At 37.6% G+C, this 18818-nt stretch overlaps 1 protein-coding gene across 1 annotated transcript in view; it reads right to left on the reverse strand.

Annotated features, from left to right (window-relative positions):
• Positions 1 to 1040: 1040 nt before the first annotated feature.
• LOC124545972 (la1-like protein 13) overlaps positions 1041 to 18818 on the reverse strand; it is a 32118-nt gene continuing 14340 nt past the window's right edge. Inside the window, exon 3 of the mRNA XM_047124935.1 lies at positions 1041 to 1286. Coding sequence (XP_046980891.1) covers positions 1193 to 1286 — 94 coding nt within the window. The 3' untranslated portion in view covers positions 1041 to 1192. The remainder of the gene's footprint in view (positions 1287 to 18818) is intronic.

Consider the following 18818-nt stretch of genomic DNA (forward strand, 5'->3'; position numbering starts at 1 on the left):
TGATGTTGCAGTCTGGTGGAAGACTGAAACTGTAAATTCAAGAAATATACCAGTACCAGTAAAGCATACTATTTATAACTACTCAAATACTGTACATTCTAAGAAGGTTAATGTTTTTCACTCAGTCCAGATCCTTAAACTGTGGCTCCTAGAACTCACAAATTTGATGAAAATAAGGGCATCACTCCTTGACAGAGGGGACGAGATGGTTTTCTATGTCTGTAGATTGGACAAGCTATGGAACCTGAGAACACAATTATTCAGTTTTTTGAGGTTCCTTTTTACAAAGATGATGGAACATAGGGTTCCTGTTTATGAAGAGATGAAATGATTGATACACAACCAAAATGTAACAGAAACAAGTCAGATGAATGTCTCTTCAATTGGAAAACAGTCGTTCCTTGCTGATGCAGGAAAATGATTGATGTCAGTTTGTCAATTTTTAACTTCATCCATGAAGCTGTATGCATAAATTAGGCACAGGGAAAAGTCATTTTGAAACTATAACATAAAAAAATATTTTGTAATTCCTTATAATGTAGATTGGCCCCTTATATATTTTGTCTTCATAAGCTTTTGTTTTTCCAACAGTGCTATAAATAAAACATAGTACTTTACTTGGTGTATGAAATCAATGATTAATATGTGATATTTTTAATTTGTTTTTCTGCTATGAATGACTGGTCCAACTGCATGTATAACAATAACAACAACATATATTAGTCACATAATTTAGGAATGATCTTATTTGATATTTTACTAATATGAAGAACATACTTTGAAAGTTTCAGTGCAGTGTCTAAGAGAACAACCAAATAAGCAGAGAATAAGTGTTTAGCTTGTGTATTACATGCTACCCAATACCAAACCATGTATTAAGAAAGCACTTACATCCTTATTTCACTTTGTAAGTAAATCGATTTAGTATTTTAAGTTACTTCTTCTTTTTTAAGGGCTTTCTATAAATTGATTGACTGCTACACAGTTGTGGAAATAAGAGTCCAGCTTTATTTAAATTTTTAATATGCAATAGACAGCAAAAATAATAAAATTAATTCACACACTGCTTGAAAGGAAATCATTAATTATCTAGTTACATAAGAAATGTTGGTTTCCTGATAGCATTATTTACTATGGATACAATTAGCTGTAGTTTGCACATTGGAAATATTGTGATATAATTTTTCTGTCATCAACATTTTGGCACAGGGCAGCACTGTGGATAAGGTGAGTCGGGGTTCGGTGTGTCCAATACACATCCGTTGCCCACAGCTACACTACCACATCTGTAACAAAGGTAACAAAATTTGAAGGAAAATATATTAACCATGATGTAAGACACAAAATACAGAAAGCAGTGAATGTTGCAGACCTGGAACTGGAAATGGTGCTAATGGTGACTGATTTGTTCCATGCTGCTCTGGTATCTATTGGTAGATGGGGTTTCACCAGGTGTGGCCTACACCCTAAGAGGTGATGGAAGAGCAAACTGGTAGAGCATGCTGAGGAGAGTGTAGTGGGAAGATCTCAGCCACCCATTGTCAAATTACTATTGTTACAGGTTGGTTAAAAGCTAGAGAATATCAGCAGCTGTTTAAATAACACAGACATCAAAACAAATCATTACTAGTGACCAAAAGGCTGTGGTGTTGATATAAACATTGACCCACAAACAAGGACTCTCTCTTCACTTGTGAGTTCTTTGTACAAAAAGTTTGAATGATTCAGTCTGTTTATGTGACTTGTTGTATAAGCACGTCCAGATGCTTGTAGCGAAATATACGCCAGTATCGAAATATAAAGTGGAAGTGTGATTTTGGGATAGTAACCCATCACCTTCACACAAGGCAGAATGTATTCTGTACATTCTGTCTTTTGGAATCCTTAACATTGCTGCTTCAAGGTTTAAATAGCAAAAGAGGTGAATTAGAAGTGCTGTGCATCAGGGAGCATTGGTTACACTGCACCAACTGCAGATTTTTAAATGCTAAGCTATTTCTGTAAACAAACTTGTATAGAAAATTGAAACCGGTTGAAAACGACTGAGTACTGTGTGTGTGTGTATGTGTGTGTATGTGTGTGTGTGTGTGTGTGTGTGTGTGTGTGTGTGTGACCTAAGAAAAGGGGAACTACCTTCACTTGTACATACATATAATATACAGGTAAATGAGCTCTAAATTCAGTCAATGTGTGAAGCCCTGTTTAGTGACTTCAGTGTTAACTGCATGTACTGAAAGGAATCAACCGATTAACTTATTAACCTCTTACGGTCTGACACCAAAAGTACCAGAGTCCTTTAGATATGATCAGGATTGTCAAAAAAAAAAAAAAAAAAAAAAAAAAAATTACCAGGTATTTATTGGCAAACAAATATAAAACTGTGACACTGAGATAACAGATGTAAATCTTTCAGATTACAAGTCTATAAAATCTGTGCTTAAAGCACACTTAATAATGGCTGCAAGATACCATAGATGACAACTATATCAGAAGAAGTCAGTTATGAAGACAGTGATAGGATTTACACTTGTATTCTACAAAATTAACCTAGAAAAAAGTGTCCCAAGAAAATTTCAATAAACCATTTCATCCAATTTTTCTGGAATTATAAGCATTGCCTTGATTTAATATTCCCAGTGAAATAAAAGTTAAAGAAGTCAAACAAACAGATAATACAAGGCATAAAGAATTTGTTATAAACTCTTAGGAAGCTTAATACAGTGGAAAAACAAAATGCTACAATGAAACCATGGGTCAACAGATAAGAGCCACCTGACCACATGAATCACATTTCTTGCTTCACCAAGTTGTTGGTAGTGTTCAGATATGCTGTCATCCAGGAGAACAGCTGTCTGTCACATGTGATGCATTATGGATTCAGGGCCTGCCATGACCCAAGGACAATGCCAACGTGGGGTAGCTTATGTGCCACAGTGATACAGACAGCAGAAGCATAGGAGCAACCACAATGGAGTAGTACCTTTTCAGAGGTCAAACTAACCTGTGGCTCCTGAAGCTGGTTAGCAGCCTTTTCAGCAGTTGCAAGGGAAAAGGAAGAGAAGGAAAAATAGTAGGAGAATGCGGACTGGGGGGAAGGAATGACAGGGGAAGTGGCCTGACAGAATTTCACACAGAGCATAATTTAATCATTGTTAACTCATGGTTTAAGAATGATGAATGAAAATTATGCACATGGAAGAGACAGGCGGACACCAGAAGTTTTCAGATTGAGTATGTTATGGTAAGACAGAAATTTCAAAATCATATTTTAAGCTGTAAGACATTTCCAGGGGCAGATGTGGGTTCTAGCCATACTTTATTCGTCATGAACTGTAGACTGTAGCTGAAGAAACTCCAAAAAGGAACATGGGACTTGCATAAAATGAAGGAACCAGAGGATGCTGAGCACTTCAGAGAGTGCAGTATGCAACATTGGAAAAAGATGAGTGGTTAGCATTGAGAGATGAAATAGTGAAATCAGCAGAGTATCACATATGTAAAGAGACAAGGCTTGTAGAAATCCTTGGATAAGTTGGATGTTATTGAATTTAATTGATGAAATGTAAAAGTGAAGGAGGGAAAGAAGAATACAGCCAACTAAAATATGAGAGAGAAGGGGAGTTGTGAGATACTGAATTTAAATGATAAAATATAAAAATGAAGGAGGCAAAAGGGAATACCGACGTCTAAAGAATGAGACAAACAGGGACTGCAAAATTTCTAAGGAGGAATGGGTAGAGGACAAATGCAAGGGTGCAGAAGCATGCATAACTAGGAGAAAAATAAATTCTTCCTATAGGAAAAATGCATAGGGAGCTTTGAAAATATGATGAGCAACTGTATGAATATCCAGAGCTCACATGGTAAGCCAGTACTAAGAAAAGAAGGGTAGGCTGAAAGGTGGAATGAATATATAGAGGGTCTACATAAGGGGAACAGACTTGGTGACAGTATTATAGAAAGGGGGATGAATTAGGTGAAGATGAGATAGGATACTGTGAGAAGAATTTGACAGAGCATTGAGAAACCTATGTGTAAGTAAGAATCCTGGAGCAGACATTTCCTGAGACTTAGTGAGATCTTTGGGAGAGCTACCCATGGCAAACTTATCACATCTGTATTACTAGATGTATGAAACAGGTGAAGTGCCCTCATACTGCAGGAAGAGAGAAAGAGTCCCAATTCCAAAGATGGCAGACTTTTATAGGTGTGAATACTGCTGCACCATCAGTTTAATAAGTCATAGGTATAAAATGTTGATGGAAATTATTTAAAAAAGAATGTAAAATTAGGTAGAATCAGATCACAGGAAAGATCAGTTTGAATTGTCTTATAAAATAGGTTGAAGGTAGGCAAACCTATGTTTATAGCACTTGTAGATTTAGAGAAAAGCTTTAACAGTATAGACTGAACTATACTCTTTGAAATTTTGAAGGTAGGAGGGATAAAATGTGTTGCTGTTGTGGTCTTCAGTCCTGAGACTGGTTTGATGCAGCTCTCCATTCTACTCTATCCTGTGCAAGTTTCCTCATTTTCCAATAGCTACTGCAACATACATCCTTCTGAATCTGCTTAGTGTATTCATCTCTTGGTCTCCCTCTACAATTTTTACCCTCCACACTAACCTCCAATAATAAACTGGTGATCCCTTGATGCCTCGGAATATGTACTACCAACCGATGCCTTCTCCTAATCAAGTTGTGCCACAAATTTCTCTTCTCCCCAGTTCTATTCAGTACCTCCTCATTAGTTATGTGATCTACCCCTCTAATCTTCAGCATTCTTCTGTAGCACCACATTTCAAAAGCTTCTATTCTCTTATTGTCTAAACTATTTATTGTCCATGTTTCACTTCCATACATGGATACACTCCATACAAATACTTTCAGAAATGTCTTCCTGATGCTTAAATCTGTACTTGATGTTAACAAATTTCTCTTTCTCAGAAACGCTTTCCTTGCCCACCTGCCACAAAGAAAATCCTCACAGCACAAAAAAGAGCAATAAGAATCATTTGTGGTGTACCCCCACGAACCTCATGTCGAAATCTTTTTAAACGACTTGAAATACTGACGGCAACATCTCAGTACATATATTCACTGATGTGCTTCATAATAAATAACCCCACTCTGTATGAAACGAATTGCCTACATCATGAACATAACACCAGAAGAAAAGAGGATTTCCACTGTGAATTAAAGAACTTGACGCTTATTCAGAAAGGGGTAAAGTACGCTGGAACGAAAATTTTCAATTCCCTACCCAACAGCATCAAAAGTATAAGGAGTAGTACATCAGTATTTAAACGTAGCTTGAAAAATTATTTACTTGAGACCTCATTTTATTCATTAGAGGAATTCTTTCAGAGAAATAAGTAAAACCCAGATTGGAAAGATGTTTTTAAATTTTTTGACACTGTTTACTGTGGTTCATGGTGTGGGTTCCTGTAGTCATGTCCTAGTTCATGAACCACGGGCAACGTATGAGTGGCCAAGTAAGTGGTCCCGACAGTCGGGATACCAGTTACTTTGGAATAAGGCTGGGCATCTCGGACATATTCTGAGTCGTGGTCACCTTTGTGCTCATACGGCAAAGACTACCAAATCCACCGGTTAGACCCTCAGGGGTAAAACCCAATGGGACTCGGGGCAAGTAAGGCTAGCAACCTGCTTCCCTGGTATTTTAAATACGATGCTGGCAACAATCAGAGCAAAATGCCTTGGACCTTTGGAGGTGACGGAGTCCCACCTCTAACTGACAAACCAGGGACTCCTAAGATACGACTTGGCAAACAAATGGTAATGAGATGGGGAGCTATTAATATCAATGGGGGCTACTCTGGGAAGAAGGTAGAACTGGCAGAGGCTGCAAGTAAGATGGGGCTGGACGTTTTAGCTGTTAGTGACATTCGGGTAAGGGGTGAGAAAGAAGAGGTAGTGGGAGAATACAAGGTCTACCTGTCAGGAGTCAAAGCAGGAATAGCACAATGGGGTGTAGGGCTTTACATCAGGAAAGAAATGGAACCCAGCATAGTTGCAATAAGGTATGTAAACGAACGACTGATGTGGATAGATTTGACAGTGTCTAGCAAGAAAATTAGGATTGTGTCAGTATATTCGCATTGTGAAGGGACAGATCAAGATAAGATGGATAGTTTTTATGAGGCACTCAGTGATGTAGTTGTTAGAGTAAAGGACAAGGACAGTGTTCTGCTCATGGGTGATTTTAACGCCAGGATTGGAAATCGAACAGAAGGGTGTGAAAAGGTTATGGGTAAATTTGGAGAGGATATGGAGGCCAACAGGAACGGGAAACAACTCTTGGATTTCTGTGCCAGTATGGGCTTAGTAATCACAAACTCCTTTTTTAAACATAAGAACATTCACCGGTATACTTGGGAAGGCAGGGGAACCAGATCTGTCATTGACTATATAATAACAGATCAGGAATTCAGGAAGGCTGTGAGGGACACACGTGTATTCAGGGGATTCTTTGATGACACTGATCATTATTTAATCTGCAGTGAAATTGGGATTGTGAGGCCGAAAGTGCAGGAGGTCAGGTCCATATGTAGGAGGATAAGAGTGGAGAAACTTCAGGATAAGGAAATCAGGCACAAGTACATAACAGCGATCTCAGAAAGGTACCAGTTAGTTGAATGTAGTCAATTACAGTCATTGGAAAAGGCATGGACAAGGTACAGGGACACAGTACTAGAAGTGGCTAAAGAATGTCTTGGAACAGTAGTGTGTAAAAGTAGGATGAAGCAAACAGCTTGGTGGAATGATACAGTCAAGGCAGCCTGTAAAAGGAAAAAGAAGGCGTATCAAAAATGGCTACATACCAGAACCCAGGTAGACAGAGAAAGTTATGTTGAAGAAAGAAACAAAGCCAAACAGATAATTGCAGCATCCAAGAAGAAATCGTGGGAAGACTTTGGAAACAGGTTGGAGACTATGGGTCAAGCTGCTGGAAAACCATTCTGGAGTGTAATTAGCAGTCTTCAAAAGGGAGGTAAGAAGGAAATGACAAGTATTTTGGACAGGTCAGGAAAACTGCTGGTGAATCCTGTGGATGCCTTGGGCAGATGGAGGGAATATTTTGGAGAGTTGCTCAATGTAGGCGAAAATGCAATCAGTAATGTTTCAGACTTCGAGGTAGAATGGGATAGGAATGATGATGGAAATAGGATCACATTTGAGGAAGTGGAAAAAATGGTCAATAGATTGCAGTGCAATAAAGCGGCTGGGGTGGATGAAATTAAGTCGGAACTCATCAAATACAGTGGAATGTCAGGTCTTAAATGGCTACACAGAATAATTGAAATGGCCTGGGAGTCAGGACAGGTTCCATCAGACTGGACAAAAGCAGTAATCACACCAATCTTTAAACATGGAAACAGAAAAGATTGTAACAACTACAGAGGTATCTCTTTAATCAGTGTTGTGGGTAAAATCTTCTCAGGTATTGTTGAAAAGAAAGTGCGAGTATTAGTTGAGGACCAATTGGATGAAAATCAGTGTGGGTTTAGGCCTCTTAGAGGTTGTCAGGCCCAGATCTTTAGCTTACGGCAAATAATGGAGGAGTGTTATGAGTGGAACAGGGAATTGTATCTATGCTTTATAGATCTAGAAAAGGCATATGACCGGGTTCCTAGGAGGAAGTTATTGTCTGTTCTACAAGATTATGGAATAGGAGGCAGACTTTTGCAACCAATTAAAGGTCTTTACATGGATAGTCAGGCAGCAGTTAGAGTTGACGGTAAATTGAGTTCATGGTTCAGAGTAGTTTCAGGGGTAAGACAAGGCTGCAACCTGTCTCCCCTCTTGTTCATATTATTTATGGATCATATGTTGAAAACAATAGACTGGCTGGGTGAGATTAAGATATGTGAACACAAAATAAGCAGTCTTGCATATGCGGATGACTTAGTTGTGATGGCAGATTCGATTGAAAGTTTGCAACGTAATATTTCAGAGCTAGATCAGAAATGTAAGGACTATGGTATGAAGATTAGCATCTCCAAAACGAAAGTAATGTCAGTGAGAAAGAAATATAAACGGATTGAGTGCCAAATAGGAGGATCAAAGTTAGAACAGGTGGACGGTTTCAAGTACTTAGGATGCATATTCTCACAAGATGGCAACATAGTGAAAGAACTGGAAGCAAGGTGTAGCAAAGCTAATGCAGTGAGCACTCAGCTACGGTCTACTCTGTTCTGCAAGAAGGAAGTCAGTACCAAGACTAAGTTATCTGTGCACCGTTCAATCTTTCGACCAACTTTGTTGTATGGGAGCGAAAGCTGGGTGGATTCAGGTTACCTTATCAACAAGGTTGAGGTTACGGATATGAAAGTAGCTAGGATGATTGCAGGTACTAGTAGATGGGAACAATGGCAGGAGGGTGTCCACAATGAGGAAATCAAAGAAAAACTGGGAATGAACTCTACAGATGTAGCAGTCAGGGCGAACAGGCTTAGATGGTGGAATCATGTTACTCGCATGGGAGAAGCAAGGTTACCCAAGAGACTCATGGATTCAACAGTAGAGGGTAGGAGGAGTCAGGGCAGACCGAGGAGAAGGTACCTGGATTCGGTTAAGAATGATTTTGAAGTAATAGGTTTAACATCAGAAGAGGCTCCAATGTTAGCACTGAATAGGGGATCATGGAGGAACTGTATAAGGGGGGCTATGCTCCAGACTGAACGCTGAAAGGCATAATCAGTCTTAAATGATGATGATGATGATGATGATGATGTTTACTGTTAAACTAATGTAATAATGCCCTAATGTAAAAATTCCTGTTTTTCTCATTTCCATTTTTGGGTCACTTTTAAACCCAAAGTGGGAAGTTTTGATTACTGTTCAAGGTTAAAATAAATGCAATAATGCCCTAAATATGAAACTGCTATCTTCACATTTATGTTGACTAGTTTTTAAGCTAATAAGTATGACTTTTGTACACTGTTATTAATACTATAACAATGTCTTTATTCTATGTATTTTATTATGTATATTGACATGTTCCACATCTGAGTGACTTGCTCACATGTACAGATCTATAGAACAAGTACATAAATAAATAAATAAATAAAAAATTGCCAGTCTACATTTTATATCCTATCTACTTCGACCATCATGAGTTATTTTGCTCCACAAATAGCAAAACTGATCTACTTTAAGTGTCTCATTTCCCAATCTAATTCCCTCAGCATGACCCAACTTAATTCGACTAAATCCTCATCTTTCTTTTGTTGATGTTCATCTTATATCATCCTTTCAAGACACTGTCCATTCCGTTCAACTGCTGTTCCAGGTCCTTTGCTGTCTCTGACAGAATTACAATGTCATCGGCAAACTGCAAAGTTTTTATTTCTTCTCCATGGATTTTAATTCCTACTCTCGATGTTTCCTTTGTTTCCTTTACTGCTTGCTCAATATACAGATTGAATAACATCGGGGATAGGCTACAACCCTGTCTCACTCCCTTCCCAACCACTACTTCCCTTTCATACCCCTCGACTCTTATAACTGCCATCTGGTTTCTGTACAAATTGTAAATAACCTTTTGCTCCTTGTATTTGACCACTGTCACCTTCAGAATTTGAAAGAGAGTGTTCCAGTTAACATTGTCAAAATCTTTCTCTAAGTCTACAAATGCTAGAAACATAGGTTTGCCTTTCCTTGATCTATCTTCTAAGGTAAGTCATAGGGTCAGTATTGCCTCACATGTTCCAACATTTCTATGGAATCCAAACTGATCTTCCCTGAGGTCGGCTTCTACCAGTTTCTCCATTCGTCTGTAAAGAATTCGTGTTAGTATTTTGCAGCCGTGATTTATTAAACTGATAGTTTGGTAATTTTCACATCTGTCAACACCTGCTTTCTTTGGCATTGGAATTATTATGTTCTTCTTGAAGTCTGAGGGTATTTCACATGTCTGATACATCTTTCTCACCAGATGGTAGAGTTTTGTCAAGGCTGGCTTTCCCAAGGCTATCAATATTTCTAATGGAATGTTGTCTATTCCCAGGGCCTTGATCGACTAGGTTTTTCAGTGCTCTGTCAAACTCTTCACACAGTATCATATCTCCATTTTCATCTTCATCTACATCCTCTTCCATTTCCATAATATTGTCCTCAAGTACATCGCCCTTGTATAGACCCTCTATATACTCCTTCGACCCTTCTTCTTTCCATTCTTTGCTTTGAACTGAGTTTTCATCTGAGCTCTTGATATTAATTACAAGTGGTTCTCTTTTCTGCAAAGGTGTCTTTAATTTTCCTGTAGGCAGTATCTATCTTACCCCTAGTGATATGTGCCTCTACATCCTTACATTTGTCCTCTAGCCATCCCTGCTTAGCCATTTTGCACTTCCTGTGAATCTCATTTTTGAGACCTTTGCATTCCTTTTTGCCTGATACATTTACTGCATTTTTATATCATCACCTTTCATCAATTAAATTCAATATATCTTCTGTTACCCAAGGATTTCTACTAGCCCTTGTCTTTTTACCTACTTGATCCTCTGCTGCCTTCACTATTTCATCTCTCAAAGCTACCCATTCTTCTTCTATTGTATTTCTTTCCTCTCTTCTTGTCAGTCATTCCATAATGCTCTCCCTGAAACTCTGTACAACCTCTGGTTTAGTCAGTTTATCCAGGTTCCATCTACTTAAATTCCCACCATTTTGCAGTTTCTTCAGTTTTAATCTACAGTTCATAACCAGTAGATTGTGCTCAGAGTCCACATCTGCCCCTGGAAATGTCTTACAATTTAAAACCTGGTTCCTAAATCTCTGTCTTACCATTATATTATCTATCTTAAACCTTTCAGTGTATCCAGGCCTCTTCTATGCATATAATCTTCTTTCATGATTCTTGAATCAAGTGTTAGCTATGATTAAGTTACGCTCTGTGCAAAATTCTACCAGAAGGCTTCCTCTTTCATTCCCTACCCCCATTCCACATTCACCTACTACTTTTCCTTCCCTTCCTTTTCCTACTATTGAGTTCCAGTCACCCATGACTATTAAATTTTTGTCTCCCTTCACTATCTGAATAATTTGTTTTATCTCATCATACATTTCATCAATCTCTTCGTTATCTACACAGCTGGTTGGCATATAAACTTTACTGCTGTGTCAGACATGGGCTTTGTGTCTCTCTTTGCTACAATAATGCATTCACTATGCTGTTTGTAGTAGCTTACCTGTGTTCCTATTTTCTTATTCATTATTAAACCTACTCCTGCAGTACCCCTATTTGATTTTGTATTTACAACCCTGTATTCACCTGACCAGAAGTCGTGTTGTTCCTGCCACTGAACTTGGCTCATTCCCACTACATTTAACTTTAACCTATCCATTTCCCTTTTTAAATTTTCTGACCTGTCAGCCCGATTAAGGGATCTGACATTTCATGCTCCGATACATAGAACGTCAGTTTCCTTTCTCCTGATAACGATAAATACAGGGAGGAAAAAGTTATTTACAACTTATATGGAAACCCCACTACAGTTATAAGAGTTGAAAGTCATGAAAGGGAAACTATAGTTGGGAAGGGGGTGGGACACGGTTGTAGCCTATCCCTGATGTTACACAGTCTGTACGTTGAACAAACAGTAAAGGAAACCAAAGAAAAATTTGTAAAGGGAATTAAAGTTCACGCAGAAGAAATAAAAACACTGCAGTTTGCTGATGACATAGTAATTCTGTCACAGACAGCTAAGGACTTGGAAGGTCAGCTGAACAGAATGGGTAATGTCATGAAAAGATGTTGTAAGATGGACATTGAAAAAATAAAACAATGGTAGTGGAATACAGTCAAATTAAATCAGGTGTTGTTGAAGGAATTAGGTTGAGGATATGGACACTAAAAATGATAGATGAGTTTTATTATTTAATCAGTAAAATAACGGATGGTGGTCAAAGTAGGAAAGATATAAATTGCAGACTGACAAAGGTAAGAAAAGTATTTCTGAAATAGACATATTTGTTAACATCCAGTGTAACTTACTTGTTAGGAGGTCTTTTCTGAAAGCATTCGTTTCAAATGTAGTCTTATTTGGATGTGAAATGTGGATAATAGACAGTTCAAACAAGAAGAAGATAGAAGTTTAAGAAATGTGGTTCTACTGAAGAATGCTGAAGAATACAGGGGAAATCAGGTAACAAAAGAGGAAACAATGAACCAAACTGGGGAGAAAACAAATTTTTGTCACAACTTGACTAAAAGGAGCAATCAGTTGATATGACACATCCTGAGGCATCAAGGAACTGTCAGTTTGATAATGGAAGTAAATGAGTGGGGTAAAAAAATGCAGAGCGAGACAAAGGTCAGAATGCAGTAAGCAGGTTCAAACAGGTGCAATTTGCAGTAGTTGGGCATAGATGAAGAGGCTTGCACAGGATAGGTTAGCATGAGAGCTGCCTCCAACCAGTCTCTGGACCGAAGACAACAGCAACAAAATGGATGCAAGTCAATGAGGGCAGTGTTACTCAATGGGGAACATTCAGCTGGGCTTCCACGGCACCTTGGTAGAAATCGAAGGCACCATGAGAGTTGTGAACTACTTGAAGATTATTACACACCATTTGCATAAAACAGTCCTATCAGCAAATGATTCTCCTCCTGATGTAATCAAAAATTTTAAGGGAAACGTCATTCAATTGTACATAAGTTCCTTAATCATACTGTAATCATTAGTGGAGATTTTAATCATCCAATAATCAATTGGGGTAATTACAGTTTTCTTAGTGGTGGGCATGATAAGACATCCTGTGAAACAGTAGTAAGTGCATTCTTGGAAACTTCCTAGAAGAGAGAGTTCAAAACCCTATCCATAATGAAAATATGTTAGATCTTATGGCAACAAACAGAGCTGATCTCTCAGAGGAAGTCCACATTGTAATTGATACCAGTGACTAAGAAGCAGTTATGGCAACAGTGAATACCAAAACACAAAGGGTGACTAAAACAAGCAGAAAGATTTATACATTCAGAAAACTAGACTGAGAAACAGTAGTGTCCTACTTCAATGAGGAACTTGAAACTTTTAGCTCAGGACTGTAGCATGTAGAGGAATTACAGCTCAAGTTTGAAAGAACAGTTTACCATATACTGAATAGATTGGTACCCAGCAGAAAAATTAATAATGGGGAAAAAATGAGGGAGAAGGAGGTTTGTGAGATGCGGAATTTAATTGATGATGGTATACAGAAACAGAGACTACTGCTTAATAGGTATAAAACATAGCATAGCATTATAGACAGAGAGATACTGAATGAAACACATTTGGCAGTCAAGAGAGCATTACATGAAGCATTCAAAGACTATCTCAGTGGAATACTGTCAGATTATCTTTCACAAAACACAAAGAAATTCTGGTCATCTGTTAAGGCTGTCAGTGGAACCAAATTTAGTGTCCAGTCATACCTCATCCAAGAAACAGGAAATGAAACTGAGAATAGCAAAACAAAAGTGGAAACAGTTAACACTGTTTTCAAATGTTCCTTTACAAAGGGAAATCCGTAAGTCTTGACCCAATTTAATTCTCATACCACTGAAAAGATGAATAAAGTGAATAGCCTCTTAGTGTCAGTGGCATTGAGAAACAACTGAGATCATCAAAACTGAACAAAGTCCTGAGATGAAATCCCTACTAGATTCTATATCCAATTCATGGCTGAGTTAGCCCTCTGTTAACTATAATCTATAACAGATCCCTTGAACAAAAAACTATGCCTAGTAGCTGGAAGAAAGCACAGGTCACACCTATCTACAAGAAGGGTAGCACAAGTGATCAACAAAACTATTGTCCAATATCCAAGACATCCATTTCTTCTAGAATCTTAGAACATATTATGATCTCAAACATAATAATGTATCTCAAACAGAATGATCTCCTCCACACCAGCCAGCATGGATTTCGAAAATATAGATAATATGAAATGCAAACTTGCACTTTTCTCACATGAAATCCTGAAAACCAAGGATCAAGGCAGTCAAGTAAATGTCATACTTCTTGATTTCTGAAAAGCATTTGACTCAGTCCCACATCTAAGCTTATAATCAAAAGTACAATCATACAGAGTATTAGACAATATATGAAACTGGACCAAGCAGTTCTTGGTAGGGAGGACACAACATTTTATCTTGGATGGAGAGTCATCAACAGATGTAGAAATAACTTTGGGAGTGTCCCAGGGAAGCGTGTTGAGTCCCTTGCTGTTCATGTTGTATATTAATGATCATGTGGACAATATTTATAGTAATCTCAGATATTTGCAGATGATGCAGTCCTCTAGAACAAAGTACTGTCTGAATGAAGCTGTTCAGATATTCAGTCAGACTTTGATAAGATTTCAAAGTTGTGCAGTGATTGGCAACTTACTTTAAATGTTCAAAAATGTAAAACAGTGCACTTCACAAATTAGTATCCTTTGAATATAATATCAGTGAGTCACAGATGGAATGTGTAAACTCATAAATATACTTGGGTGTAACACTTAGTAGGGACAAGAAGTGGAACAGTCACATAAGCTAATTTGTGGGTAAAACAGATAGCAGACTTCAGTTTATTGGTAGAATAATAGAGAAATTTAATCAAAGCTTACAAACCACTCATGCAACTCATCCTATGATACTGGTAAAGTGTGTGGGATCCGCACCAAATAGGACTAGCAGAGTATATTGAACATATACAGAGAAGGGCAGCATTAATGGTCACAGGTTTGTTTGACCGGTGGGAGAGTGACACTGAGATGTTGAAAGCACTGAACTGGTAGATTCTTGAAGATAGACATTAACTGCCCCAAGAAAGTCTACTGAAAAAGTTCCAAGAACTGGCTTTAAATGATGACTCAAGAATATACTACAACCACTTACATATCACTCCCAGAGGTATCATGAGGATAAGGTTAAATCAATTACATCATGCACAGAGGCATTTAAACAATCATTTTTCTTATTCTCCACATGTGAATTGAACAGTAAAAAAGCCTAATAACCAGTACAGTAGCACATAACCTCTGCCATGAACTTCACAGTGGTTCACAATGTAGATTTAAATGTAGATGTAAATTTTGTGATCTGTGCATATGCATCTGGTGCCACATACCACCAGAAACCAATCAATTGCTTGCTGAATCCATTCCACACAGAATTACTACTGTAATGTGTTCCATAGAATGACCAACACACTATTGTGTATGTTGTCATAATGTTTTAGCTCATCGAAGTATAGTTTTGCATAAGTTGCACAAGCAGTTGTTAGCTAACAGCTGGCCTCTGCCAATCTCTACAAACTGTTTGTGTAGAAGTTTTGTGGAAAATATGAATGTAAGTGAATGTAGGTTCACCACTGACTAGCACATTCCTCCAATTCCACAATTTTCCCTCTTATGATTCATATTGGCACATCTTACATATTTGATATGCATGAAATGAAACCCAAAATGACATACTATGAGTTCTAAGTGAAGTTAATATTAAAAACAAAAACAGAAAAATACACTGTAAGATTCTAAATGTGTCACTATACTGACTGTAAAGAATTTCATTTGGAACTTCCCATTAGGTAAACAATGTTTCAAATGATTTATTTACTATGTTATATGGAGTATACACTTACTGTGTCATGACAAACAGTAGTTTTAATATCATAGACCATCTCATGTTACTGAATTCTTGGGTAATAGCCTTTGGTAAATGCCAAATTCTGACAATGAGAATTGTTCGAAGAAAATATCTTCAACAACACAAACACACAAACAAAAAAAACTTTGCATTTCTGTTAGATTTATGTACCAGTTACTGTACAATCAAATTTACTTAGGTCCTGTTGTCTGAAAAATACATAATTTGATTCTTAGATGACGCACAAATTGTACCTTAAAAGAAGGAACATTATGCTACAAAAAATTGGAATGTAATCCATTATAACTATTTAATGAAGGTGTTCCATAAATGTGAATTCAATGTATTTGAAGGAAAGTGTTGCTTCTCACTTGTTTATGTTATATTCTTTGAATACTCTGCTCTGTTTCATTAAGTAAATCTGCAATTGTGGAATACATAACTTATGAAGAGTTATTGAACACTATAAATATTAAATGCTTTTTTACTGCAGTAATCGACATGGCACTGAATAGTGACTCATGAGGGGAAAAGAATCTAGATTTATATCGAAAATTATTCCCATACCTCCCTGGCTTCAACCTTTGCTAGTCCCTGTCTTACGCTGCATATCCCCTTCCCTGCTCCTACTACAGTAGACATATCCTTTCTATTCCACCAATGCACCCACAAGTCCTTTTCTCTTCTCTATTTCTCTCACCTCCCATCCCCTCCCCCCTCCCCATCCAGCACAGCCTCCCAATGCTACACCTAGCAGGTCTGTCCTGTCCCCAACCTGTCCTCGCATACCCCCAATGGCAATGCTAGCATCTTGTACCACCCCTACCCTGCAACCCTTCCCCCTCCCTGCCACCTGCCTCCTCCTTATGCCCATTACCCATTGCAGCAGGTTGTAGCTCATGTCAGATGCATTCACAGTCAAGCATTAGTCCTTGGAAATAGCAGCCATGTTTATGTGAGTTGTTATATATATGAGTTGTTATAGTGTGAATGTGTGAGAATTCTACTGCTGAGGAAGGATCTTATCTGAAAGCTTAAATATTCTTCTTTTTTTTCTTTGAAAGCATTAATTCTGTAAGATTAAAAGCTAAGCTGTTTCCTGTGAACCAGTTGTAAGCCTTGGCCATTAGTTTCCTTCGGGTTAATGTTAGTCACGTTTTTAGTCTCTTTATCAGCATACTTGTATCAGCAACAAGTATCATTGGTTTTGTGAGACCTCAGATGCCCATGGTAAATAATTACTGCCTGTATTTTTGTTGTCAATGTTCCAAAACACTTTCACAAGACTTCCTAACAATTTAATTTGTATTCTTTGTCAAGATAATTCTCTTTTTCAAAAAATCTATCTTTACTTGCCCTTCTTTATTTATTCCATAGTCATTAAGTTTTCTCCCCAAACAACAGAACTCTTCTAATATTTCTCATGAGTCATTTCCTAATCTGCACCGCTGATCCATGCAGGATAGCAAATAATGAAATTTTACTTATTGCACATATGTTTTTCCAGAAGTGCTTTTCTTGCTATTGCCATTCTGCATGTTATGTCTTCCCAACTTTGGCCATAATCAGTTGTTTTGTTGCACAAATAACAAAACTTATCTACAGCTTTCAGTGTTTTCTTCTTCTTCTTTCGATTTCGGCCATTTTTGGACCACGTTCAACAATTCACTTGCCCGGCTTTTTGATCTTTTTTTCTCTCTTCCCAATATTTCCTCATCATTTTCGAGTGGTTCCTCCGCCGCTCTTCCGACCATTTCCTGTTATTATTCTTTAGTTTCGTTTCTTCTGGAAAACACTTAATTTCGTTCACTATTTGTCTAAACTTTTCCCTGTCCCTGATTGACTCACGGGTGACATTAAAATAGGCCAAATCCTTTTTCACCATCTGTATCCATTTATTGTTGGTTTTTTCGTTCCTGTTACTATGTTCAAACACTTTTCTTGTTAGTCTGTTTCCATCCATCCTCGACAGGTGACCATAAAACGTTAGTCTGCGTTTACGCATTGCCTCACTCACTTTCTCAATAGTTTTGTATATTTCCGTATTACTCTTTAGCTTGTACTCTTCTCCAATCTTTCTCGGTCCTAATATTTTTCTCAAAATTTTCCTTTCTTTCTTTTCCATGTTTTCTATTTCCCCCTTTTTGTTAAGAGTTAGGCACTCCGATGCATACAGGCATTCTGGTCTAATGACAGTTTTATAATGTCTTAATTTAGCTTGAATCGAAATGTTTTTTTTGTTATATATGTCTTTGGTTTTTTGAAAAGCAAATTCCATTTTCCTTGCTCTCGCCTGGTTTGCACTCTTGTCTAAACCATTCACTTGAATTATTTCACCTAAATACTTAAATTTTTCCACTCTCTTAATATTGCCGTATTTAGTAATAAGATTTTTCTTGTTATTTCTATGATTAGACATATACACGGTTTTTTCAAATGAAATCTGCAGTCCAGCTCTGGCTGAAACTTCTTGTAGTTTCTCCAGGTAGTTCTGAGCTATTTCTTCGTTTTCTGTAATTATTGCCAGATCGTCTGCAAAAGCTAAACAGTCCACTTCTATTTTTTCTTTTTTTGTTCCAATTCTGATGTCATTCTTGGTGCCTTTGAGTTCTTCTTTCCATATTCTCAATATCTTTTCCAGTACGCAGTTGAAGAGGATTGGGGATAAACCATCACCTTGTCTAACACCTGTTTTAATTTCGAACTTCCTTGAAATTTCACCCATAAATTTAACTTTGGCCTTACTGTTTGTTAGCGTCTGTTTGATAATTCTTTCAGTGTTTTATTTTATAATTTAATACACTCAGCAGTAACTGATTTAATTCAATTACATTCCGTTAGCCTTGTTTTCCTTTTGCTGTTGTGCATCTTATAACCTCTTTTCAAGGTACCATCCAGTCTGTTCAACTGCTGTTCCAAGTTGTTAGCATTCTTGACAGAGTTACAATGTTACTGACAAACTGCAATGCTTTTGATTATTTTCTCTGAACTTCAATTTCTTTTTCAAATTTCTCCTTGTTTTCCTCCATAGCACATGCAGTGAGTAGACTGAATAGCACAGTGGATAGACTATAACACTGCTTTGCCTCCTTCTCAATTATTGCTTCCCTTCCATAGGCTTTGACTGTTACAACTGCTGTCTGATTTCTGTACAAGTTGTAGATGACTTTTCACTCCAT

The sequence above is a fragment of the Schistocerca americana genome, chromosome 8, assembly GCF_021461395.2.
Source record: "Schistocerca americana isolate TAMUIC-IGC-003095 chromosome 8, iqSchAmer2.1, whole genome shotgun sequence".
NCBI lineage: Eukaryota > Metazoa > Arthropoda > Insecta > Orthoptera > Acrididae > Schistocerca > Schistocerca americana.